This window comes from Erigeron canadensis, chromosome 5 (assembly GCF_010389155.1).
Source record: "Erigeron canadensis isolate Cc75 chromosome 5, C_canadensis_v1, whole genome shotgun sequence".
Lineage (NCBI taxonomy): Eukaryota > Viridiplantae > Streptophyta > Magnoliopsida > Asterales > Asteraceae > Erigeron > Erigeron canadensis.
Genome location: NC_057765.1, coordinates 40,062,095 through 40,087,450, shown reverse-complemented (window position 1 = coordinate 40,087,450; position 25,356 = coordinate 40,062,095). Strand labels below are relative to the sequence as shown.

At 31.2% G+C, this 25,356-nt stretch overlaps 4 protein-coding genes across 6 annotated transcripts; 2 read left to right on the top strand and 2 right to left on the bottom strand.

Moving 5' to 3' along the window:
- The first annotated feature begins 598 nt into the window (after positions 1 to 598).
- On the top strand, positions 599 to 2,758 carry LOC122600554 (16 kDa phloem protein 2). The gene is made up of 5 exons (XM_043773289.1): positions 599 to 789; positions 1,694 to 1,759; positions 1,873 to 1,999; positions 2,087 to 2,201; positions 2,415 to 2,758. Exons 1-5 carry the CDS (start codon positions 723 to 725, stop codon positions 2,511 to 2,513), a joined length of 474 nt encoding a protein of 157 aa, XP_043629224.1. The 5' UTR covers positions 599 to 722; the 3' UTR covers positions 2,514 to 2,758.
- A 1,017-nt stretch (positions 2,759 to 3,775) lies between these two features.
- LOC122599344 lies at positions 3,776 to 11,642 on the bottom strand. Its single transcript, XM_043771847.1, has 16 exons — positions 11,483 to 11,642; positions 10,526 to 10,621; positions 10,314 to 10,433; positions 10,053 to 10,211; positions 9,713 to 9,853; positions 9,133 to 9,246; positions 8,965 to 9,051; positions 8,755 to 8,883; positions 7,957 to 8,112; positions 7,419 to 7,592; positions 7,062 to 7,160; positions 6,610 to 6,690; positions 6,342 to 6,434; positions 6,076 to 6,204; positions 5,259 to 5,319; positions 3,776 to 4,420 (listed from the first exon to the last, which is right to left on the bottom strand). Exons 1-16 carry the CDS (start codon positions 11,561 to 11,563, stop codon positions 3,987 to 3,989), a joined length of 2,154 nt encoding a protein of 717 aa, XP_043627782.1. The 5' UTR covers positions 11,564 to 11,642; the 3' UTR covers positions 3,776 to 3,986.
- Positions 11,643 to 15,046: 3,404 nt separating this feature from the next.
- On the top strand, positions 15,047 to 17,452 carry LOC122600110. Its single transcript, XM_043772771.1, has 4 exons — positions 15,047 to 15,149; positions 15,270 to 15,468; positions 15,576 to 15,639; positions 16,790 to 17,452. Exons 2-4 carry the CDS (start codon positions 15,320 to 15,322, stop codon positions 17,060 to 17,062), a joined length of 486 nt encoding a protein of 161 aa, XP_043628706.1. The 5' UTR covers positions 15,047 to 15,149; positions 15,270 to 15,319; the 3' UTR covers positions 17,063 to 17,452.
- Positions 17,453 to 18,272: 820 nt separating this feature from the next.
- On the bottom strand, positions 18,273 to 23,697 carry LOC122600552 (inositol transporter 4-like). Of its 3 annotated transcripts, XM_043773286.1 has the most exons (8): positions 23,645 to 23,697; positions 21,350 to 21,405; positions 20,842 to 21,008; positions 20,676 to 20,746; positions 20,105 to 20,440; positions 19,883 to 19,990; positions 19,026 to 19,637; positions 18,273 to 18,919 (listed from the first exon to the last, which is right to left on the bottom strand). In XM_043773286.1, exons 3-8 carry the CDS (start codon positions 20,972 to 20,974, stop codon positions 18,431 to 18,433), a joined length of 1,749 nt encoding a protein of 582 aa, XP_043629221.1. In that variant the 5' UTR covers positions 20,975 to 21,008; positions 21,350 to 21,405; positions 23,645 to 23,697; the 3' UTR covers positions 18,273 to 18,430. The 3 variants fall into 3 exon arrangements, with proteins under 3 accessions (XP_043629221.1, XP_043629220.1, XP_043629222.1); XM_043773285.1 differs by lacking the exon at positions 21,350 to 21,405 and having other exon boundaries at positions 23,645 to 23,689; XM_043773287.1 differs by lacking the exons at positions 21,350 to 21,405; positions 23,645 to 23,697 and adding an exon at positions 21,168 to 21,339.
- Positions 23,698 to 25,356: the final 1,659 nt, after the last annotated feature.

Here is a 25,356-nt window from a genome sequence, read left to right as displayed (position 1 = left end):
ATTTTTAGCGGACCTTTTGTGATGTATGGTCAAATTAAAGGGGGACTAGTATATATGATTAGAAAAGTGAGTATGGGGTTGTCATGCACCCAACTTTTAGAAACTCTATTATCTAGAACATCTTTCCCCTTCTCATACTACTTTAGGGGTAGATCTATTAGGACTGGTATGACTGTTATCCCCCTTACTAGTAAGGGAAAAGGCTAGCGCTTAAGGGCTGATGAAAAGCCAGCAATTTGGGTGAAAAACCTCTCACATACCAATATCTTAATATTTTGAATAAATGTTTGGCCCCCCATGATTTTTATGGTTTAAAAAAAGGTACGTGAGGGGTTTTTCACCAAACATAGATGCCTAACAGCCTCATATTTCTTCCCCATATACAATGGGGAGTTATATTTTTACAACAAAATTAAGTTATCTACAACAAAAGTACAAGTTTTGATGCACAATGTATACCTGAATAATGCAGATATTGTTGTAAATGTCTAAATTTTGTTAAGAATACCATTTCTCATATACAGTACAATATACTGAACAAATATACTATCATACACATAGACAACTCATCATACATATAGAGAGATCCTCTATATGAAAGCTGGCCCACTCAGGTCACAGAAAAGTAGAAAACACACGAATATCGAAAAAGTATCCTATATTCTCTCCATCACCGGGATCTGTGTCTGTATTTTTTTTTTTTCCCGACAAAGAAAAAAATTATGCCAAGAGGAAAGATTCAAGTCCTACTTGTTAGTGCTAAAGGCCTCCATGACACCGATTTTTTAAGTAAGTGCCCTCCCATTCCAATCATTCATTCCTTCCTTCCTTCCTTTTAATATTAATATATGAATATGATCATCCATCATGCTTGTTTATATATGAATGGAATGGACTAATATTTTTTTTAGTAGTTATCACTTATCAGGCCGCTACATATAGATCTTTAGATGTACAAGTAGTATTTGTATTGTATAAGAGATCGAAAAAGTTAAATATATCACTTGATCTTACACTAAAATATGTTGATCCAACTTTGTGTACAAAAAATTAAGAGAATTAAGTGTATACTAGATCTGTCCGAACGGTTCTGAACCAGTGATCTTTGTTTTAATTTGTGCTGAATATCAATCGTCATATATATTTGTATACGTACGATCAGATTTTTAAACAGTTTCTAGAATTTTAATATAGATCTTCATGTGACTCTATGTATTATTATTAGGTGTAGAATTAAGCTCCCGTTGACTTTGCTTCGCTCCATAAACTTTGTATGATCATGTATTCATGTGTGATAATTTATCTTACCTTTCAAAAAACAATATTATAGTTTTTCTTGATCGTTTTAATTTTTAGTAAATTAAGGCTCACACAAGACGTCAAAGCACTAAAGAAAAGGACTCATTGTCCATAAAACCATGAAATGCAAGATTTCTTATAGCGGCTAGATGTCCAAAAAAAATTGATAACGACACTATGGAGTATGTTATGATCATGTGATATTAATTAGTGGCCATGAAATGCAAGATTTCTTATAGCGGCTACATTAGTTTAAGTTGGACCATTTTTACTTTCAAAAAGGATTTTGGATTTAGTTCATGTGCATATATGTTTATCAGTTTTTACACTGCTTGTGCTATTCTTAGTATTTTACAAGTGTTTGATGTAAATCATAATATATGTTTGTTTGTAGATAAAATGGACCCTTATGTGACACTCACTTGTCGAACTCAGGAGCAAAAGAGCAACGTTGCATCAGGTTATACCTTCTTTTCTTTCTTTTTTTGACAATATTCATTTTATGTTATTTGTGTATACATATTGCAATAATTAGCTAATTGCCTAATTTTAATGATAAACATGTGCTCACAGGACAAGGATCGTCACCAGAATGGAACGAGACGTTTGAGTTTTCTGTGACTGGTGAAGTGGAAGAACTCGTGATCCGCATAAAGGATAGTGACGTTGGTTCTGAGGACGACGTTGTGGGAGAGGCGAAGTAAGTACTATTTTAATTAGGAAATTCTTAACCTATTGATTAAAAATGAAGTTGGTGGCATTTCTTGATATGTGCTTATGGATGCAGAATTCCACTAGAGCCATTGTTCTTGGCAGGAAGCATCCCACCAACACCTTACAATGTGGTGATAAATGATGAATTCTGTGGGGAAGTTAAAGTTGGCTTGGATTTCATTCCAGAGGTTAGTCATTTCACTTTCTAACAATCAAAATGTGATAAATCGTATGTCATAAAACTGTCACGCTCGATAACAAGTCAAAATGGATAAATCGTTAATGTGTTTTTAGAAAGGAGTCGGTTAACTAGTCTACGCTCTTAAGTATGTCTCGTACTTATAAAAGATCAAGAGCGTAAAATATCCAACTAACGATAATCTAATCCTTTGTTATAAAAGGAGACACACGAACATGGACATGGATATGGACACGAACATGGTCATGGGCATCATGAAGAAGCTAGAAACTTCGGAGGATGGAAAGAATCATCATACTAAATTAATGGATCGTAAACTCTTCAAGTTGATGTTTCATTGATTTAAAAGTTTATTTCACCGTTGTTGATGTTCTCATCTTGTTTCTTGATAACCCGTTCTTATGGGTATAACATGAGGCTATGCAGTCCGAGTGTTGATGCTGGAATTTTTTGCATTTGGTTTCTGTTTGGTTTGTTGGTTTTGTGAGTATTTTGTATCGGAAACTCTTCAAGTACTTCAAATTGAATGAATGCGTTTGTGTTGAATGAATGAGGCCTCAAAAAGGTCATTAGCCACTATTTGAATGTATATCCCACCTTGAGGGACAAAACCCAAGTTTCCTTGTCGGATTGTTCTTTTTGCGATGAAGTTGGATTTGTTGGTCGTGATCATTTTGATCTTGGCAATATCGATCATTAGTTAGTATGTAATAAAAAGTAACATGTGGCTGAGTATGTAATAAAAAGTAACATATGGCTAGAACGCCTAATATCTGAGTATTTGACATTTTTGACCGTTATTATGAAGAAAAGAGCCACATAAATTACTTGCAAAAATTGTCGTGGCAGCTCATGATTATTGATAAAAATTCCAATTTTTCCAAATAGTAATTTTGTATAAGCACAGCATATTACCAGCATATTACCGTGGTTAGCTTTAACCTATCGGAGATAAAATTGAACAATGTCAAAAGCAGAAAATAAGGTCGGGCAATAGACTTGTCCAGACTTCATAACCCTGTCGAATGATATTATTCTGTGTTTGCGATCGAGTTTATAAAGCACACTTGTCTCAATCAAGTTAAGTTTTATATCCGCCTTTTACAGTTAATAAAGTTTGTGCTTACCTTCAAATTGTTTATTGAGATTTGCGAAAATCTTTAGGGTTACAGTTAAATTGCATTTATGCACTTATCATAAAATTTAAAAAACGAAACTATTAATATGAAAAGTATAATTTTTTTAGGAAAATGATAATGACAGCTTTAAGGGCTGTCACTAATAACATATTACATGCTTAAAAACTTATACATTATATATTAAAAAACCATAGCCTGATTTTTCTAACCCAAAGTTACAAATTTTAATACACCCAATTAGTTTTTACTGATAACCCTAAAGATTGTCACTAACAAAACCCATTTTTTTATCCTACAGTTTAACATTTCCCATTTTTATTTTGTGGATAAGAAAAGCACTAATTTCCAATTCAGAAACATTACATTTGAACCAATAAACTAATGGCACGTGGCACAAATTCTACTGTCTGATGACACGTATCCATATTTGCAATTACTCGTAACATTTAAAACTAAAATTTGGGTTTTCCTTGTGATGGTGATACAAGTCGGATATTATTTTCACAATAAAACACCTATTAAAGCAACCAGAAAACACTACATAAGTTGACTAGCAAATTCATAGACAGATTTAAATACATAATATTAAAGTCAATCGCCCCATCGTCGCTGAGAAACCCACTGCACATCAACACTCAATTCACCTTCGTAGGAGTTTTGTTCACACCAGTCTCCACCCCACCATTTTCTTCCTGAAAAGCCCCGGGTGCTGGTTGACCATTTATTAGAATTTCATCTGTAAGTGTTTTGACTGCGAAGTCAATGCATTGGTCTGTCCAATTATCATCATCTGGAATGTCATAAGAGAGATGGCCATCATCGGGCTCCTTTTCCAGATTTACCCCCGGTCCCTGCTTCTCTTGGACTGCTCTGTTATCTTCAGTGAGACCCCCACCTGAAGGGCCAGTTTCGAAATTTACCCCTTTTTGTCTTTTTGAAGATTGAGCAGGCGAAGTAGTTGCGGAGTTGTTGCTACGATTTGCAATCCTACTTGACACCCTACCTCTCACAGAGATGTTACCAGCAGATGATACATCATTGTCTTGTTTTTCCACAGAGTTCTCTCCTCCTATTGTTATGTTGATAAGCTTGATATTAGAATTCAATATCTCACATTATAAACAGATTAGAAAACTAACATAGTTTTGTCATATTTCTATTTAAGTAAGTATTTTCTCACTTCAGCATAACAAGTTTCGAATTAAAAAAATTGATAAAACGATCACCCACAAAAAAAAAATTATATATGGGGAAGGACCCGAACAAGTTACAAGGTAAAGAGAAGTTGATGACGTAGCATTTACATTTGGGTTATGGTTTTTGCTAGGATAATCTCTTGATTAACCCGATGTATTTCCCTTTTAAGGAATTTTAGGTATAAGACTAGTTAAATTAGAGTCTTGCATTTCTTCATTTAGTAAGACTCTAATTTAACTATGGACTTATACCTAAAATTCCTTAAAAGGATGTGTATGAATAGAGTCATATAACATTTGGGTTATGGTTTTTGTTAGGATAATCTCTTGATTAACCCGATGTATTTCCCTTTTAAAGAATTTTAGGTAATAAGACCATAGTTAAATTAGAGTCTTATAAATATCTAATTTTTATAGGCAATAATGCCTTTGTTTTTGATGTATATAATCTAATCGATCATTATGTAAATTGATCATTATGTATGTGTCAAATAATTGGCTCATATGGGGAGCATAAAACACAGTTAACTTAGAGGGTACCCCTAACTGAAAGATTCCGATAGTTGAATCCTTCTCTGTACTGAGAAAAAATTCCCCTTAATTAGATATACGAATACAAGCAATCAACCTAAATTAACTTTTCTTGCAAGTTTCCCTAAATAAAATGATAAATTGGCAACTGAAGAGAACTGAAACAATTTAACTCCTTACCTTCAACGAGTTGTTCACCAGTTGTTTTAGCTGGTTTTGGCACACCATCTGTACGCACATACTAACAAAAACATCCAGGAGAATTACGTTAGAATAAGCCTTATATTAGTCTCCCAGTGAGCAAATATAATGACACATGAAACCCAATTCTGGTTATTATAGTTACGAGATTTCAAATGTTTGATAACAGTACCTATTTTTTGCGCTTTTTTAATGATTTAGTTATACTACCACTAAAGGTGACAAAATGTATGGATAACAGGTTCGTGTTGGTTACTGTCTAGTACGGGAAAAGCCGGTCAGGTCAAACGGGTATCAGTTGATCACGGGTCGGACCGGGTTGACACATGTCGTTTTTATATATCAAATTATTGTTTCAATATATATATACTGAAAAACAAAATACTTTGAATATAATTATTTATTAAATTAAATCTAATTTTATATATCAAATTATTGTTTGAATATATATATACTGAAAAACAAAATACTTTGAATATAACTATTTATTAAATTAGATCTAACTAGATTGAAATTTTAAATTTAATGATATTTTAATGATATAAAATCTAAAAAAGAAAGAAAAATAATGCATGCAGTAGGCATTAATAATTTTATAATATATTTTGCTATTCCTAATATTTTTATTAATGTTTTCCTATTTATAACAGATAAATTTCTTGTGCCAGCCAAATAGTACATCTAATATGACTAATCATCCTATTCAGAAGTCAATGGGTCAAAAGCCACCTCTAATCTTAAGAAACTCGAGCCAATTGCTATATTTGAGGGAATGTTTGTTGAACTATGGACTTACAACTTCATTTCCATCTTTATCCTTCACCTTCGGTTTCATGGCACATGCGTTTATGTCACCAGTCTCTAGAAAGCGCAGAGCATCCAATTTAGAGCGAAAGATGTATCCATTCTCAGGGTCAATATAGTACTGCATAAATCCATTTCATCATATGTAAATATGTAATGATGAAAACTTGCATGATATGACAAGGAATTACAACAGCCAATAGGTGGGTTATTATTAGAAATTCGATGCAAGAATATAAATGATTGAATACTTCATACCGGATCATGTCTTTTGTGGGTTCCAGATATCTTTGTTCTAACTTCTTTTATCCATCCTTCAGGCAACCCTTCCGCCGGAGTTGTTGTGATAAACTAGAGATCGTATAATCGTCCAAATAGTCATATTATCAACCATGGGTAGCATACATACATAAACACACACACACACATATATACATACACCCACACACTGACACACACACACACACATATACACACACCCACACACACATGTGAAGCATAATTTGGAATAGAATAAGGAACTTACTTCTTCAAAATTCGAGTTATCTTTCTTGTTGCTAGATCTTTTGGGTTTTGGGGACGAATCAGACACCACGGAAGAATTATCCTTGAGAGTTTAGAACAAATGAATCAGCCAGATAATCAAATTCAACAGTTGGATAAATCTTATTTGATGTTGTTGTGGTACACATAAAACATAATGAGCAAAAGAACAAAAAAAGGACAATACTACATTATTTTTTAACTCGGAAGGAAACAGGTGAAAAATGTATCTAATACATAAAAGCCTCATTAATCAGTTTATTTTAAAATAAAGATATTGATTAAAAAACTATCACGATACTTGACGCTATTTATTTTATTTTTTTTGTTTCTAAAATTCAAGATAAAACTATGGTAAAACCAGCATATACCAAAAATACCCATTTTGACCTGTTACCCACCCTAAGTACACTAACAGAATGCCAGTTCACATACTTTTCTCTTTCTAGAGTTGCTACTACTGCCATTTGCAAGATAGTCCAGCACTTGTGGCTTCGAATAAAACTTTTTCCCACTTGCAGATTCCTTGTAAATCTACCAAGTCAGAACAATAACATTGTTATATGAACATATCTGTGTAAAGAAAATAAAACTAAAAATATTTAGTTGTATTGAAAAAACCAGAAACCCAATCTTTAAAAAAATTTCAGTCTACGGACTAGAGGGTATAAAGAAAGGATAAGTTGGGTGCGAACTTGACATTCAAGATCACACAATTGGATAATATCATAAACTTATTTTAGGTGTTAGTTAATCAAGATGGAATTCAAGTGTGGTTCGGCTTTTAATTACCTTGTACTTCATTCCAGAACTTTTGTAATGCAGTTCAACAGTCCATCCATCAGGTAGCCAATCAGAAACTACTTCTTTCGGACTAGGGAAAGATCCTCCAGATCTAGTGCGAGCCTCTTTTTGGGAAGCAACAGGTGTAGAGAAAATTCCACCAGTTATAGAGCGAATTGGCTTCTGGATCACCAATCATTATATATTACATTTAATTATTAAATGAGAAAAACAGAAGATAAAAGTATTACTCCCTCCGTCCCAAATTTATAGTCCACCTTTCTATTTTGGGATGTCCAGTAATTGTCCATTTCTAATCCCCCCAATCAGAAAGCTTTTCAATGGTAAATCTCAAATATTATTGGTGACAATAATGATTGCACTTTTCTTTAACTGAGTGATTCTTGTCTGAGGGCAATCATTTTTGGATGAAAGGAGTACTAGTGATAACTGTCAGATATTCAGATGGCAAACTCTGTTTTTTTAAGGTAAAAAAACAAATTTTCAATAAACTGCAGAAAATTGATGAAAATAATTTGTAGTTTACCGGGTTCTCGACTGGATTCTCGGCCGGGTTCTCTGTAGCAATTCCGTTTGTTTTCGAATCTGTTACGCAACCATTTGTCAGCACTTCGGAAGTCTCAATTCCTTTGCATGGATCGGGTGGTGAAGCCATTTCGTCTCCAGACATTTTTAAATTAAGCTGAAACGAAGAGAATATGGCAGGATTGTGAGTTAGAAGTTCAAGATCATAGCATATATAATTTTACAGTGTCGTCAACAGATTAAAGAATAAACCTATTAAAAGAAGGGAGAATGATTAGACTTTTGATGGCCTGGCCAAATTATAACTTCAAAACAATATATTTATTTAACTTATGATAACAAATCTACCAAAGCCACTAACTGAACAAACTAACATTACAAAATCTTAACCAAGTATACAAAACTGGCAACTATTTATTTTATCATAAGGAGATTTCAGCAGCCGAGTTGTCCTTAACATTAACCATGTCATATATTTTTCAAAAAGGTACCGACATAGTGGCTAGAAACCAGTTAACCTAAAAAATTACCTTGAACTTAAATCATTCGAAATTATGTTACCTCTTTAGGGATGAAAACCCAGCTTGTTTCCCAAAATAGAAATCAAACTAAAGTAAACCTAGTAATGCAATTTGACAGACAACAATGTTGCTTCCTTTTTTAGGAAGGTCATTATAAATTTCAGAAAATAGATCAAAAGTGATTAACGGAACACAATGTTCTGTTTCATTTTAGAGAAGCTGATTTTCTTTCTTTCATAATAGAAACATGAAGCGGATTTTTATTTCAGAAAACTTACAGAGGCATCTGCATTCATATTCCTTATCATCGGTTTCATGACACATGCCTTGACATCCCCAGCTTCCAGATAACGCAAGGCATCCTTTTTCGAGAAGAAGACGTATTCACTCGAAGGGTCTACAAAGAACTGCATGTTTCAAGCCATCATCAGACATACGTTGGACAACTATAATGCATTGAACTATAGAAATATATAATGTCAGGCTACCGGATCCCTCTTAATTCCATCATTTCTCAATCTCATTTCTTTTATCCACCCCGGAGGTAATCCTTCTGCTGGAATCCTTGTGACAACCTAGACATTGCTCCAGAGGTCAAAATCGACATATAAAATTTAAATTTAACATAATATTGGAGATCAACAATGAAACTCAACTCTACGTTCCGAGTACAAGCGAGCGCTTTCTGTCTTCTTTTCGAATTTATTCTTCTCGTCTTCAGTGGCTTCATTGGTCTGGGAATTACCAGGTTCTGTAGACGCATTCTCTCTCTAATGAATTGAATAACATGTTCACCAACAACCAGTCAGTTAAAACAAAATAATGCTCGCAACAGCTGCTACTAGAGGCGCCAAGATAGGCATATGATATAACGTGTTTTTTAAAAGTATTCAGATGAACACTGAATGATCATAAATAGATTACAGAAACAATATTATCACACAAATAATGTAAATTTCTGAATGTAAGAGGGATGTGTGCCTTAATAATACATTAGGCGAATTTGGACTGATATAGAGAACCTGGTCTTTAACTCCATTATTAAAATTATGAGAATTCTATATTTATTCTGAGAGAAGATGCTAAAACATGTTGTGTATATCAAGTTTTCAAACATTTGACCCGTTTAACAATTAAACACGCCAGATTAGAGCCCATTCGTAAGCAAATTGGTCAAAACTGCCACTTCCATTTAACAATACCATAGAAAACACATAAAAATGACAAAAGGAATACCCAAGCTGTTATCGGAGTGGCGATAATAGGTTCTGTGTTTAACTCTTTCTGTCCACCAAAACTCCGGTTTGTTTTGGCAAGATGACTCAGAACCTGTGGCTTTGAAAAGAACTTTTGTCCACTTAGAGGATCTGTGTAGCACTGCAGTAGCACAACAATTAAGAAAATTTTAGAGGATTATCATATCAAGTAGTATGATTGTAGATTTGCAGCAAGCTAGAAAAATTGTAACATTTTTATACTTTTAAGATTATAGTTGAAAACTATTGAGAATAATTAAAAAAACAAACCCTTGTTAGTGAATGCAAACCTTATATCGGCAATATAATTCTTCAATTACCTTATATCTCATTCCTGTACTGTTACCACCTTTGCGAGTCTTCACTTCCACAGTCCAACCATCAGGTAGCCAACTAGAATCACCATGGCTTCTTTCAGATGATAAAGGCTCAGAAGGAGATCCAACTCCAGATGAAACACCTTCAGCTTCGTGCATCGCCTATTGCAAACAAATGAAAAACCGACATTCAAAAGAATAATCTAACATACAGCAGAAACCACTGTAACCAACGACATAAATACGCGAGGACTTTTTTGATACCAGGGGTTTCTTCCTGCTACTTCTAGTTGCCAGTTTCGCAGGTGGTCCTCCAGGTGACGATCCAATAACTTCATTTTCTGGCTCCATCGATAAGTCTAAAGTTGATCCATTGGCATTATCCTGAAAATAAAAACAGAAACGTAAGTGTACCCGCAAACTGCAGCTCAATGCAGAAAATATTAAAGCAAAGTGCGTAAAGAGGTAGCACTTACAGTATTCACATGAGCTTCTTTCCCGCCAATCTTCTTAAGATAATCGAACACTTGTGGCTTAGAATAACACTTGTGTCCTTGAGAATCAACATAACACTACAACAACACATACATATGGATTTAGCAAAACATCCCAAAATATAAGATACCACATAAAACAACACCACTATAATTGTTACTATTACAGTGGTATGAAAGTACTAATTCCTTGAAATCATTTCCAAAACATCACATATACAATTACAGAAATTCCTACAAGGTACCATTTTTTTAATAGATAAACTAAACAAAAAAAAAACAAAAAAAGATAATCGGTTTTATTAAGCAGGGAGCTTATAAGAGCCTATATTATACAATAGCTCCAAGTCCGGCTGAGAGCTTACCGAAACAAGATTAAAGAATAAGCTACTTCGAGCAGCTTTTAAAACTCGCTTGAGCTTATAATATGCATTGTTGAACTACAAAAATACCCCTTAAAAAGTTTTTGTAATAACTAGCTACTTAGTCAAACATCTCTACTTAATTAAAATAACTAGCTTCCAGCTCTATATATCTTAAAGTATACATATTTACATTTCATCATATATATATATATATATATGATTTTAACAATTATTATAAAATTACATCACCTTTTTTTACAGATCAGCTTTTCAAAAGTAAACAAAACCCTAACATTACATACACAAATCATCTCTAATTACACGCATATAGCTTAAATCTAACTAATTCATCAAAATTCATCAACTAATTGCATGAAAAAACTATCAATTTCTCAACTTTTTTTAAAACCTAAAATCAAATAAGATGGACAAAAGTAATATAAAATCAACATGCAGGTATTAATTTCAGATAAAAAAAAATCAAAACTAAACCTTAAAAAAATACAAAAAAAAAAAAAATTGAAGAAAAAAAAAACCCTAGAAAAAAAACAATTAAAAGAAAATTAATAATTACTTTGACTTTGCGTTGATCGATCTTTTTGATTTGCATAGTCCAGTCAGCAGGTAACCAATCCGGCCAGTCATCCGACGACATTTTTGGTTCCGATAAGTAACGTTTTTTCGTATCTGTATCTATATGTGTGTGTTTTTAGTGTGTGTAAATAAAATGTAAATAAATAAAAAGTGAAAAGATAATATATATCCTTTTTTTAAAAATGACAATAATATTAAATGTGAGTTAGTAATTGGGGAAAGTTGGAGCATAATGACAAGTAAGTGCGATGGACACGTGTCAGTTATATACAGACACGTCAGTTTGGATTTTCGTGTTGTTTGACTTGTTGTTTTCTCTATTGGGCTTGATTATCTTTTTCTTTTCATTTCTTTTATATGGGCTAGAAATTGTTTGTTTTTAGCTTTTTGCTATATATGTGTTGGCCTGTTGGGTTAATTTTAGAATATTATTATTTGTTTTGGGTTATAACTTATAAAGGGCATTGCTTATTTTGTTTGCAAGTATATGAAAAGAAAGTAACTGGATCATTAAACTTTCGAATATCGAAACAGTAAAAGTGACACTTAATTATTCGACATCTTTCATTATTTGAAACTTTTAAAGCAAAACATGTTTTGAGCCAAAACATTTGTGCCTAGTAAAAACATTTTCAATGACATGTAACAAAAGATTGACTTTTTTTAATTTATATATAATAAAAACTGTCAAATTATAAAAAGTAAAAAAAAACAAAAACTGTCAGATTAATAGCAATATAAAGATGTTACTTTTCTTTGTCAAATTTATCTTTCTTTTTGGTATTTGTGGTTTTTAAGAACTATTGAATCAAAGATGGTTATTAACAATAAAAGGAAAATCAGATGATGAAAACAAAATGGTTTACGTAAAACTGAATTCGAACTAAAAAAATTTCACATATAAAGGAATAAATGAGACATTGATGAGCCAAACTAACCCTCCGCTTACATGTATTAAAATCAAGGGGATAATATTATGAACATTGATTGAGCACCAAATCACGTCTATTACTTTGTGAGGTAAGGGACTTCTTTATGGAAAAATGGTAATGGCTTTATGGTTTATTGACACTTTTTTGGATTTAGTTTGACCTCAATTAGGATTGTGTGATTATTCGGTTGATTGTAATTGTGCCACTAAATAAAGATGACCTCTCATTTTATAGCAAAGGTTTGACTTGAAGAATAAGTTAAGGGCTTTAGAATTTACTTTAAGGTTTCAGTCTATCCGATCTCATGCCTATACAAATTATCTTAATTAGGCCGAATATATACACATGTTCATTTATTATGAAAGTTTTAGGTAAAGTAAAACAAATAAAACAAAAGTCATGATTGAAGAGTCAAGATATTGTCTTTAATACTTGTTTTACAATATCCAACTCCTTATTATGAATATTATTTTATCTTTGAAATAAATTGAGTATATAATAAATTACTTAAACACCCTCGCACATGAGTCCTTCATATGGATTATCCTTCGTATAACTGTATAAGCGAAAGAGGGATATATCATCAAACATATATCATACTATAATTTGAGATAGATATATCGTAAGGTCTTCCGATTAAAGATTCATATACCATACCATAATTTAAATATATCATAATAAGACCTCTTCTTATATGCATCATTTGTAAAATAACTATAGTACTATCATAGGATCTTGAGTTAAAAGTAAAAAAAAAAAAACATTAAAGTAGGCCATGATAAAATACTACCCTCATGATTAGACCATGTCCATGAGATTTGATAAAAGAAAGGTGCATTTGCGGTTAATTTGGGTGTAAACGAGTCAAACCTGTTCGCGAAATATTTGAACTCGATTCGTAAAAAGCTCATTTCTAGCCAAGCTTAAACGAGCTCGAGTCGAATTCGAGCTTATTTGTTGACTCGTTTATCAAACGAACTCGAGCTCGAACTTCGAATGTATAACTCGAATAAGTTTGCGAGCCTAAATGAGCTTTTATATATGTAATATAATAATATATATATATATATATACATATAATTATATTAGTAGAGCTTTCATATGCTAATCAAGTCGAGCTTAAGCGAGCTTTTTACCCCGAGCATATGTGAATCGAGCTTAATTTTGATCACTTACCAAGCTCGAACGTGTTTAGTTTTTTTTTTTTGACAAACGAGTCTATCTCGAGCCGAGCTCAAGCTTTCTTAATAAACCACGAGCCGAGCTCGAGTTTAAATACTAAGGCTCGAATGAGCTCGAGCTCATGCTCGATCTCGGGTGGACTCGTTTACACCCCTACATTAAAGTAATGGTGTTGTTAGTTTAGTGTTAACTGTTAAGTTACATACCCACTTGATATATATACTTGATTTTATGATATACAAATCTTATCTTTGTTCTTCCACCTTTTAGATTTAAATTAACTCTGTAAAATGTATCTTTCAAAGTCAAAAATCTTAAAATCCTAATTTACTATGTATGATCGAAATGTATCGAATGATTTGATAAAACCATAGATTATATAACTTATGTTTGATCAAACTTTTTGAAGAATTTTCTTTTTTATTAAGTATTTAAGTTAACATCACTCATTTTTTTTTATAACTTAAGTTCCATACATACTTATTATAAACGCTCATATCCATCTTTTGAGTGTGTGTTTGTAAATTGTAATACGAGTTTTTTTAAACTTGAATTATATATATATTTTAAAAACCAACATGCAATGTACAACTCTTTAAGCTTACTGTACAACCCTTTTTTAACTTTTAACAACTTTTATTTTATACCCTAAACTTTTAACATTTTTAGTTTTAAGGCTTTAACATCACTTTGGTCTCTTTTCATTTGCACCCCCTAAAGTTTTTACCTCAAACTTTTGCCTCATATCAAAGTTTTCGTTTTCAAACTTTTGACACAAAACTTTTGAGTTCTCATATTTCTATCCAACAACTTTTACACATTTGCAGTTTTACCTTTAAACATTTGGTTTTGATGATTTTTTTTCATTCCGTTATATATAATAATTTAAATCATTGTTACGCATTACGTTAATTTAACATTTAGAGTAAGACACTTTATTACATCGTCGTCGTCATATTGTCATTATTTACATTAACATAGTTATTTTATGTGTATGTTTTTTTTCTTTAATACATCTTATTATTCATACTGTTTTTATATGTTTTATTTATTTATTTATGTATATAGCAACGATTACAAGTTATGTTTGTTGATGACTTTATCATGTTTATATTCAACACTTTATCGTCTGAAAACCATATCTAGAAGCAACGCAAGGACAAATTTACTACGAGTAGTTAATAACTGTATTAATGTATTTTTAGATTGAATTGATGCGCATTTGTTGTTTTTTTAAAAAACTCTAAGTTAATTAAACGTAAACTAATTTTTTCCAGCTGAAAATGAAAAAGTATTAATATTCATCATCCAATCAATAAATATCCAATCTAAAAGAGAAAAAATATCAATAAAACAAGAAAGAAATGTGTATAAGAATAAGAAATAAATAAAAGGTTTGAAAAATATAAAAAAAATATAAAAATATTACGAAAAATCTTTTTTTCTCCAATCATCTCTCTCTCATCCATTTTCTATGAATAGTCATTCCACATCCCATTTCAACCTTCCTCTCTTCATCCCCCATCAACCAAGGTTTCTCTCTTTTTCATTTCATACATACATATATACATATATATATATATATAAACAATACATAATTGTATATTTTAGAAGAAGAATTCATATTTATTCATGTTTGTATATAATATGCAGGTGTTGTTTTTGCATATAGATCTCTAGTCACTTTCTTGAAGTTTCAAGATATGATGAATGATTATTATGCAAAAAACAATAATAACACCACCTTGGTTGTTGGAGATATGAACGGTGTCGTTTGCCCAAAACCTCGTCGTTTTAATCCTTCCATCATTTCTATCTCATCTCCTCGATCCCATCACCACCATTATTCAATGTATGTATGTATATATGTCTGTGAGATAAACATTTTTTTGTTTCCTTGAATTTATGTTTTTTTGTTACTAAATGTTTTGTTTTTCTGTTTTGTTTGTTAAAATATAGTCATCAAACTGAAATGTACGAAACAAAAGCACAGACGGAACTCCTAGATATGATTCTCACAAAGGTATCTTTATCATTTATTTATTACTGTATATTTTCTATTTAATATAATCTAATTTGTTTAGGTAAATAAATTTGCAACAAAGTTTTAATGTATTTGTTTTAATTATTATACCACAACTTACCACTTTGGTCTCATTGTTTGTTTGTTTTTTTTTCTCATGTAATTACTTACTTACTTACAAAAAAAGGTCAAAATTCCTTCTTTTTTTTTTTTAAGTTGAGCATTTTCAAGTGTATATTATTCGAAAGTGATAGATTAGGATGTTTACGTTCTAATTTTATCAAGATTCTGTTAGCTTGTTTTATTAATAATTTCTATGGTTAGATATTTTAAAATTCAGTTTTTAATATTTCCGCACCTTTATATAAGATTTGTATATATTTTCTGTTGGATCTGCCTAGCTAGTACAAATGTGTCATTTAAATAATTTTTCATTTTGTCTGTCCTATAAAAAGCAATAAAAATAAAGATGTACCATGGTTCTCACTTTTGATGAAACCGGTTGAAGTTAATTTGTTAATTTCATGCTTTCATTTACTTGTATAGTAGCAATAATTTAATGGAGTGTTACACTTGAAAAAAAAAAGTCAAACTTTGTTAAAGTAGTCTCTCATCAAAATTATGATATATAATTTTGTTAACATTTTCAGTTTCAGTCTTTAATATTGTTGTACTTGTTGTGTGAAATTATTAAAGTAATAACAACGTGATATGTTAAAAGGTCAATTATATTGTAGAGTAGACTATTTGGTATGAGGGGGTGTTTGGCCTAACTTTTTTTCTATGGCTTATGCTTATATTTTATAAATAGTTTTTGGTTTTTTTGTTTTAAGATTAGAAGTCATTATATAGTGTTTGTATTAGCTTTTATAAGATTATGGCTTTTATTAGGAAAAGGAAAGACAAATGAGGGAAAAAAGCAAAAAAGCTTCAATTTATAGCTTATGAAAAATGGCTTTTATTGTGCTTAAATAAATAAAAAAGCATAAGCAAATAAGCCCAAACAAACACCCAAAATGGCTTTTATTGTGTTAAATAAACAAAAAAGCTATAAGCCATGAAAAAAAACTAGGCCAAACCCCCTGAATCTATTTCAATGTTCTTATTTTCCTATCACATTCTAATGCATATGTTTATTTTTTATTTATAGGAATTTTATGATGTCGAAAAAACTAATAATTTGGTATCATCGTCCCCACCATATTTTTGTGGGTCACCACCAAGTCGAGCATCTAATCCGGTTGTTCAAGATGTTCAGTTTGGTAATGAAGATATGAACCCATTTTCGCCCGTCTTTGAAGCCTCACCTTCTTCATCGGCTCGTAAAGGTGGGGGAAGTTGTGCTCGAGGACAATTTGGTCAAAAACACCCGACGGTGAGGGTCGAGGGATTCAAATGTCGAGGCATCTCCGCCGTGGCTTAAAGATAGTACAAATTGAGGCGAATTTTGACAAGAGATAGAGGAAGAGGAAGAGGGGATATCTTATATCTAAGCTTTTTCTTTTTTTTTTTTTTTTTTTTGTATATTGAGAGGATAAAACTTGTTTATTAACATGTCGTGGTTATGAGTTTTGGTCCTCTTTGGAGTCTTTATGTGAGTTTAAATGTGTACATTGTATGTTTAAAAGAGAGGTCCAAGTGAATAACAAGCGAAGGGCAAAAAGGTAGTTTGCCTTCGATGTTTAGAAAGAGATTTATCATGTGACTGTGTGAGAGAAGGTTTGCCAATCTTGTCCTTCATTGTAGTTTTGTTAAGGAGGCAAGGAGGAAACTGTCTTTTTCGATTAGTAGTACTTTTTGAATTGTTCTTTTAGCTTTTCTCTCCATTTTGCTGACTGTACATGATAAGATCTGTATGTATGGATCATAGGAGCACGTGGCTATGGAATTTTGCTAAAACTTTATCCTATTTATAATTTTAAATTTCGTTGAGCGCTTTATGACATGTTAGACAAAAATAATAATTATAATAATAATTGTTCTTCTAAAAATGAGGATTAAAACATTAAGAAGTAAATTTTGTTAAAAAGAAAGTAATAATAATAAGTTCATTTTGCAATATATGTTTTATTAAGATTATCGGAGTTTTTCAAATCTAAATAACTTGGGACGCTGAAGGGTTCCATGAGATTAAATTAACCATATCACTTCTTATGGAATACCGATCAGTTATATTCACTAGTCGTTAAAGAAAAAAATACTAATATTTGCTTCTAGTTTTGTAAATTTGCGGTCTAGTATGCATATATTTTTGTTGTTGAAGACTTGAAGATATATATTATCCAAATTATATATAACGGTACGGGTATCGAACCGGTACCAAAACCATAACTTTGGTATTGCATTCGGTTCTTATTTTTGAGGATAACCGGTTCCGATATCGGTTCGTTAAGGTATTGTCCGAAAACCATCATATGTTTTATAACAAGGTGGAAATCCGGATGACATAATTGTAGTTTTTTTTTTCTTTTTCTTTTTTAATTATTGGAGCCAAAGCAGTTTAACGGATCAAGGTTTCGGATTAATCGATTGACTTTTAGATCAACTGTTATTTACTGTATTAAATATAAACATGTGCAAAACTAGTTTGTTATTTAAATAAAAATGTACTTAAAATACTTGGCTCGTTTGTTCGCTTCAATCGGTTTTATATATAAAAACACATTAACAATTATAATATCCATTCGTAAACCAAACCAGTGTTTGAAGTTCAAATCATGTAAAATCATAAACCTTAAAAATATCCAAACTAAGAATTAACATTAATTAATATTTCTAAACAAGAGTCTGTTTAAGACACAGATTTGGTTGTATCATCCTGCTGATCATCATTGGTGCAACAACAAAGCTTGGGTTTAAATCCCTTTTCCAACATCTTTTCCACCTCTTCAAATTGCATACCTTTTGTCTCCGGTACTAGAAAGAATATAGCTGCGAGTCCAAGGGTTGAGAACCCCGCAAACAGAAGAAACGTTCCCGCGGTCCCTAGTGTCTGAGTGAGTGTCAAGAAGGTTTGGCTCACGAGTAGATTCGATGTCCAGTTAGCAACTGCAGCCGTCCCTCCACCAAAACCTCTATATCGTAAAGGGTATATCTCAGAGTTCACGATCCAAGGCACGGTTCCCATCCCAGGCGCGTATGAGATAATATATAATGCCATAAGTAATATGGCAAAAAACCCAAATTTGCTTGGACAACCTTGCGTGTACCAACTACGACGTTCTGCTTTACAAGTTCCTCTTGTTACGTCGTCTAGAGCCAAACAAGCACCGGGGTTATACTGTTTATACGACGTTGATATATAAGCATAATTAGTCTGAATGTATATAGTAGTAACGAAATAATCATAGATAAAAAGTGGTTAAGATTGAGATTGATTAACTTACTTTGTTTGCCCCATTTGCACAAAATGCACACCCTGAAGAGGCTTTTAAGCATGTCATACAGTTCCATGATGATGGATTAGGAGCTGTGTTAAATGCCAAGCAAGTAGAGTTTGAACCGAAATGATTTGACTCCACAACGCTTACAGGAGGAGCATGAACAGAAGCTTGAAAGAACATAGCTGATAAAACACATAAACAGATAATGATTCCAAACATTGAAACAATCATAAACCTTCGCCTTCCACACCTATCAACAAATAACATGCTAATGATCGTGCCAGCAGCATTTAGGCCCGCGGTGATCAATGATAGAGCTAAAGCTGTTTTGTTTGAAGCATATCCCGCGAGTTGTACAATAGTTGGGCTGTAATACAAAACAGTATTGATTCCAACAAATTGTTGAGCTACTTGGACAGTAATGCCAGCATAAAGCCCCCTACGAACAACCTTGTTCCCCCAAGCGTTTTTAATCTTTGAAAATATGCCATATTTCATGGATTCTTCAGCTTTTTGTTCTTCTTCAATGGATGATTGCAACGCTTTCATTTCCTTTTCAACTTCGTTGGCTGGATAGATCTTTTCTAGGATTTGTCTAGCTTCATCTACCTTGTTCTGAAACGGAAACAAACATATTACATTGAATACTAACAATAACATAAGGTTAATAATTTAAAGTATGAAGGAAGTACAACTTCATTGTCGTTTTGAAAAACTGTCTCTACGTGTTATTTTCCAAATCTGTCGTCTTTGAAAACGCAGATAATCAATTTTTTCCCAAACACTTTTTTGATTATATACGTAATGCAAACGCCATAATCAAAAACTCACCTAAATCGCAATCACAAACACCCTCTTACCTGCCTATAAAGCCATCTTGGAGACTCTGGAAGAGACCACATCAAGATAAATTGAACTAGTGGTGGAACACCCGCAACACCAAGCATCCAACGCCAAGTTCCAGGCGCCTGATAAAACAAAATCGTCATAAATTAGCAAACGAGTACATACCAATCCAACTAAACTAAAACAAGATTTTCTTGAAAGATTTCAACATTATAGTACATTATAACATTAATTACCCTGGTAAATGCTAGATTTATAAGGTAGGACAAAAACTGTCCTCCAGTAATGAGTAAACCATTTGTGCTAACAAGTGCCCCTCTAATTCTAGCAGGAGAAGCTTCAGATATGTATAAAGGCGCGGTCATGGAAGCCATTCCAACACCCAAACCAACAAAAATTCTACCAATGATTATGACCCATGGGGCTGGAGCAAGCGCCATGATAATCGCACCAATGAAGAACACGAAATCAGCACACATGATTGATCTTTTTCTACCAAATCGGTCGTTCATCCACCCACCAATTGCCGCACCAAAAATAGCTCCAGCTACGGCCATACTAACAATGGTTTCCTTCATAAATTTAAAAAAAACAAAAAAGTTAAGACAACATATATAGTTCTTATATATATGCAAAAATGGAATTTGGAAAATGTAATAACTAAATGTGGTACTTTAATTAGCATAAAATGGTTAATTCCAGTTTTGAAGATATAACTAATCTCAGGCGTTCGTGTAATTTAAAGTAGGATAGTTAAAGAGGCTAGTTTGAATCTGGAAATAATGAGAATAATACAACTAAACTTACTTGCAACCATGTATGCTTTTGCACTTCTTTGAAATCATCTCGGATGTATAGCAAGGCACCCGAAATAACACCTGTTTTGGTATAATTTAATCAACAAAAATACGTTAAAGAGGACTTAAATTCAACAGAAGAATATATATATAAACAAGAACTGATTCAAATTTACCAGTGTCATAGCCAAATAAGAGGCCTCCAATTCCAGCACTAAATGCAAGCCTCATGATATAAGGTGTATGCCAAACCATCCGAAAGCATTCTGTGAACTCGGTTTTATCCGGTTTCACGACACCCCCTTCCATCTTGTGACTTCAACAAAAGTTTACAAGTATCAATCTGAAATGATCAACAATTAAACAAAATATTAATGAGCTTTCCAAAATTAAAGGCAAAGGAACAAACATTATATGTCGTTCATGTATATATAGTGCCTGACATTGCAAAAACATAAAACTAAATGAACGTATAATTGGTTGAAGGAAGAAAAATATATACCTCTGTTTCACTCTTTCTCTAGTTAGTTTTTTTCTTTAATTATTACGGATTATTATAAAAAGGAGATAATTATGGATATGATTTGGTATTAGGATTAAGATAAGATATTTATGAGATATAATAGGAGTAAGATTTGTTCTAGTTGATTTAGTTTCCTACATTAACGGTTGTTTTGCAACTACCTTTTATTTTTGTTTGAAAGTCTGTTAAGCAACCACCTATGAAGAACTTGCATGTCCTATATAGAAGGAAAAAGAAATAGAATGTGAAAAGTATAATAGTAAAATAAGATAAATTAGAAAGAGAGTAATATATATATAGAAAAATTAACATATACTGAAAACACTATTCAAAAAATCATTGATGATACATGTAACATGTCTTAAACAACTTTATGGGCTACCTTTATCATTTCGTTTTAGAAAAAAACTTGCACTTATCTATCTTTTAGAAAACAAGCACGTTTTGGAAATTACCTTGATGCGTGTATTAGTCTATGTCATAAAGTTGTGTGATAACATTTTGATGGTAGTAAACATGACAAAATAAACTGGACTGGGTCATGACAATGAGTAGCCTACATAACAAAGTAACATTAAATATGGAATTTGTACCTATAAAGAGATTTCAGTGTTTCCACTATCGAAAAGATCCACCAAAAGTCATTAAAATAACTAAATTAATCTACATCAAACAGTTTATTGTCAATTTGTCATATATATTGGAATTTCGATATAATCATCCAAACTACTACGAGTAATTTTTCCTACACAATTTATGGATGATAAAGATACTCGATGATTTCTTCATCCTAAAATTACTCTAAATTCATTATTTCTTTTGTTAGTATTTTAATGTAATGGACATCATATATATACAGGTATGTGTACGGATGTACACATAGTGCGAATCAAGAGGGTTGCGTCCCCTTGCAGAGCATCCTAGCGGGGTCTAGCCGTCTAGGCCAACATTATATATATCACTTAAAAATTAATTTATATAGTAGTAGTAAGTATTATAAGTAATATGTCCTATAATTTTTCTGTAGCTGAATTACCTTGTCACACTATCATTAGATTATGTTGGTATCAAAAAGGTACATAAGCTTAAAGGGTCCCCCCAAATTTACCCAAAGTATATGCTTTTTTATTTAATGTACGTAATTAGTATTTTCTTTATTAATATTGTGCATTAACAACTAATAAAAGTAGACATAAATTATTGTATTTTATGGTAAATGTATCAGATGATATCATATATTCAATTATTCATTAATTATAGATTGATTTATTAATAATTATTAATGATAACCATAATTGTCATGCTTATCCAAATTTTGGAAAAATTAAAGAAGGTAATTAATAGTTACCGATTTCTCTGACCCTAAAATACACAGAAAACACGATACTGCATTCTTTCTTGCAACCATGATCTATTTTTAAAGTCGAAATCTAGATCATTAGAATAAAGATAATTCGTGTAAACCACCCAAGACGGTATAAGAACGAATTATTGTATATGAAAAATGATATAATTATTCTATTGATATGATGATATCTATATGCAAGGGAATATAACTAAATATGTTTTGTATATTATATCTTGATTTTATCACGTGCATTTTAGGTAGGCATTAATTGCGGTGTAATGTGTATTGCACATTGAAATATAAAGTTTTGGGAAATGCTAAATGAAACTTTAATGATTATATTTAATGGGCATAAAAAACTTGTATTTTTTATATTAAAAAATCCTTTGTATTTTATGGTAAATCTATAATTAATTTATGAACCAAACCCTTTAAGTTTATACAACATATATCTTTTACCAACAAGAACTTTTTACTAAAAGAGATTACAGCTAATAAAATAAAAATAGGAAGCACATCTAAAATTGACATTCAAGAGGCAAGCCTACATCAAAACCACCTACAAAATAAACTACTATCTCTTAAACACTACCTTAGACCACACTATCACACTAAACACTATCAATCACTCAAACACAACGCAATTGCTAATAAAAAGCTTTTATAAAAACATCTTAGACATCTAAAATATATGCTTGATGATGTCGAAATTATATTATGTGCAACTTTGTATGGAAACTTACGCGTAACACCAAAATCGATAATATAGCCACAACAAATAGCTACCGCATTCCGTTAAATGCATGATATATGAAAGGTCTGATGCAGAGGCGGAAAAAATTAAGAGGGGTGAAATTCAATAACTAATGAACAAGAAATCCAAAAGGGGAAAAAGTTTTAAATTTTATAAGAAAATTTTAAAAATGTTATGATAAAATTTCAATTTTAAAGAAGATATTGACCCTTTTTAACCTCTTTTGTTACCAACTCTGGTAAAATGTAGACAACCTAAGAGTATAGAATACATTAATACTGACATTCTACATAGTGTCCATGCATGTGTGTATAATAACAAATACTGTAGATAATATGATTAAGAATTACGTACCTCAAACTTCAAAATTCGCAAGCCCCACTAGAAATTTTGGTATAGTATTTGTATGGGTTCAAGAAAAATGGCGCACTCTATTTATAAACACACGCTTTATGGATAAGCATCTTTACCAATCCGATTTTGAGTAAAAAGTGGAACCGTGATATCCGTAAATTAGTTTCTTTTTCCAAAAATGTATTTTTGAATATCTACTATAATTAAAATTAATTCATAATTACTTTTCGCAATAATATATAAATATCATTATGGTATTCTTTTTATTATATCTTTTATTTATAAATATTAATGTATTATGGAATTTTGATAATAATTCGTAGTTTTTTTTTTCTTTCTAAAAGTATGTATCATTCACTATATCCATTACTCAGCATCACAATTACAAGAATATTATGTTACAATAAAACAATGTAATTTTGTATAGCTACTATAATAATTAATATAGAACTATTTTTTTTTTGAAAGAACATAAAAATATCATTACGATATTATTTTTATTATCATTATATATCATTTTATTCTATAAATACAAATAGCATAACACCCGCGCAATGCGACGGCGGTGGCGGCAATGCGATGGTGACGGGCGGCGGCAGCGACTGATGGTGGTGACGATGAGTAGTGTAGGCTATTGATGTAAATATAATTAAGGGTTATTTACTAAAATGGTACTTGGACTATTCACTATATTACTGGTTTCATACCTATAACTTTAAAATTACTCTCATCATACCCCAACTTATCAATTTTTCACTCGGACGATACCTGACTTGACAGACGTCAGTTTGGCCGTTAAGTTGGGGTATGACTACCGTAAATTTTAAAGTTTTAGGTATGAAACCAGTAATATGGTGGATAGTCCAGATATCATTTATGTTGTTGTTATTATTATTATTATTATTATTATTATTATTATTATTATTATTATTATTATTATTATTATTATGGTTGTTGTTGTTGTTTTTTTAATTACACAAAGTACATTGATATTTTTTTTGTAAGTATTTATATTTATTTTATAAAAGAATACTTTATTTTTATAAAAAATATTATTGTAAATATTTAATTTTTTATTAAAAACTATTAATATTTCAAAAACTATTATTTATAAAATTTATTTTTTAATAAAATAATATTTTCTTTTATAAAAGATCATTTTTAGTACAAAGTTTTTATTCTTTATAAAAAAATATTTTTCAATCTTCTTTTTTAAAGGGGTGAACCGAAAAGAATATCATAATTTATTGTATTGCATTAATACCTGTACAACTACCATGTAAGGTTTGAATCAGCTCAAAACAGATTTAATCAACTCCATGTGGTGGTATCTATTCAAGACTTCACGTTTATTTATCAATGTTTTACATGAAATTAATGTACTGCTTCCGATTTACTTATTTTTTTAAATTAAAAATAAATAAATATGAAATAAATAGTTTTTAATAAAAAAACTAAATATTTACAATATTTTTAAAAAAAATAAAGTATTCTTTTATAAAATAAAAGTAAATATTTACAAAAAATATCAATGTACTTTTTAAAATTATTTTTTCCAAAAAATACTGTGTAATTAAAACAACAAGAACAGCCATAATAATAATAATAATAATAATAATAATGATAATAATAATAGTAAAAACATCACTTCCATTAGAAATTAATAGGATTTACAAGAAATTATAGTAATAATAATAATAATAATAATAATA

What these genes read in the sequence shown, in the direction of transcription:
- LOC122600554 (XM_043773289.1), top strand. Translation starts at nt 723, where the DNA reads ATGCCAAGAGGAAAGATTCAAGTCCTACTTGTTAGTGCTAAAGGCCTC. An exon ending in CCATGACACCGATTTTTTAA is followed by an intron (nt 790 to 1,693) that starts GTAAGTGCCCTC and finishes GTTTGTTTGTAG; the next exon opens with ATAAAATGGACCCTTATGTG. An exon ending in GCTTGGATTTCATTCCAGAG is followed by an intron (nt 2,202 to 2,414) that starts GTTAGTCATTTC and finishes TTGTTATAAAAG; the next exon opens with GAGACACACGAACATGGACA.
- LOC122599344 (XM_043771847.1), bottom strand. Translation starts at nt 11,563, where the DNA reads ATGTCGTCGGATGACTGGCCGGATTGGTTACCTGCTGACTGGACTATG. An exon ending in GTACAGGAATGAGATATAAG is followed by an intron (nt 9,854 to 10,052) that starts GTAATTGAAGAA and finishes GTGCTACTGCAG; the next exon opens with TGCTACACAGATCCTCTAAG. An exon ending in GCTTGTACTCGGAACGTAGA is followed by an intron (nt 9,052 to 9,132) that starts GTTGAGTTTCAT and finishes AGCAATGTCTAG; the next exon opens with GTTGTCACAAGGATTCCAGC.
- LOC122600110 (XM_043772771.1), top strand. Translation starts at nt 15,320, where the DNA reads ATGATGAATGATTATTATGCAAAAAACAATAATAACACCACCTTGGTT. An exon ending in CATCACCACCATTATTCAAT is followed by an intron (nt 15,469 to 15,575) that starts GTATGTATGTAT and finishes GTTAAAATATAG; the next exon opens with TCATCAAACTGAAATGTACG. An exon ending in TAGATATGATTCTCACAAAG is followed by an intron (nt 15,640 to 16,789) that starts GTATCTTTATCA and finishes TTTTATTTATAG; the next exon opens with GAATTTTATGATGTCGAAAA.
- LOC122600552 (XM_043773286.1), bottom strand. Translation starts at nt 20,974, where the DNA reads ATGGAAGGGGGTGTCGTGAAACCGGATAAAACCGAGTTCACAGAATGC. An exon ending in CTTATTTGGCTATGACACTG is followed by an intron (nt 20,747 to 20,841) that starts GTAAATTTGAAT and finishes ATACCAAAACAG; the next exon opens with GTGTTATTTCGGGTGCCTTG. An exon ending in TAAATCTAGCATTTACCAGG is followed by an intron (nt 19,991 to 20,104) that starts GTAATTAATGTT and finishes TTGTTTTATCAG; the next exon opens with GCGCCTGGAACTTGGCGTTG.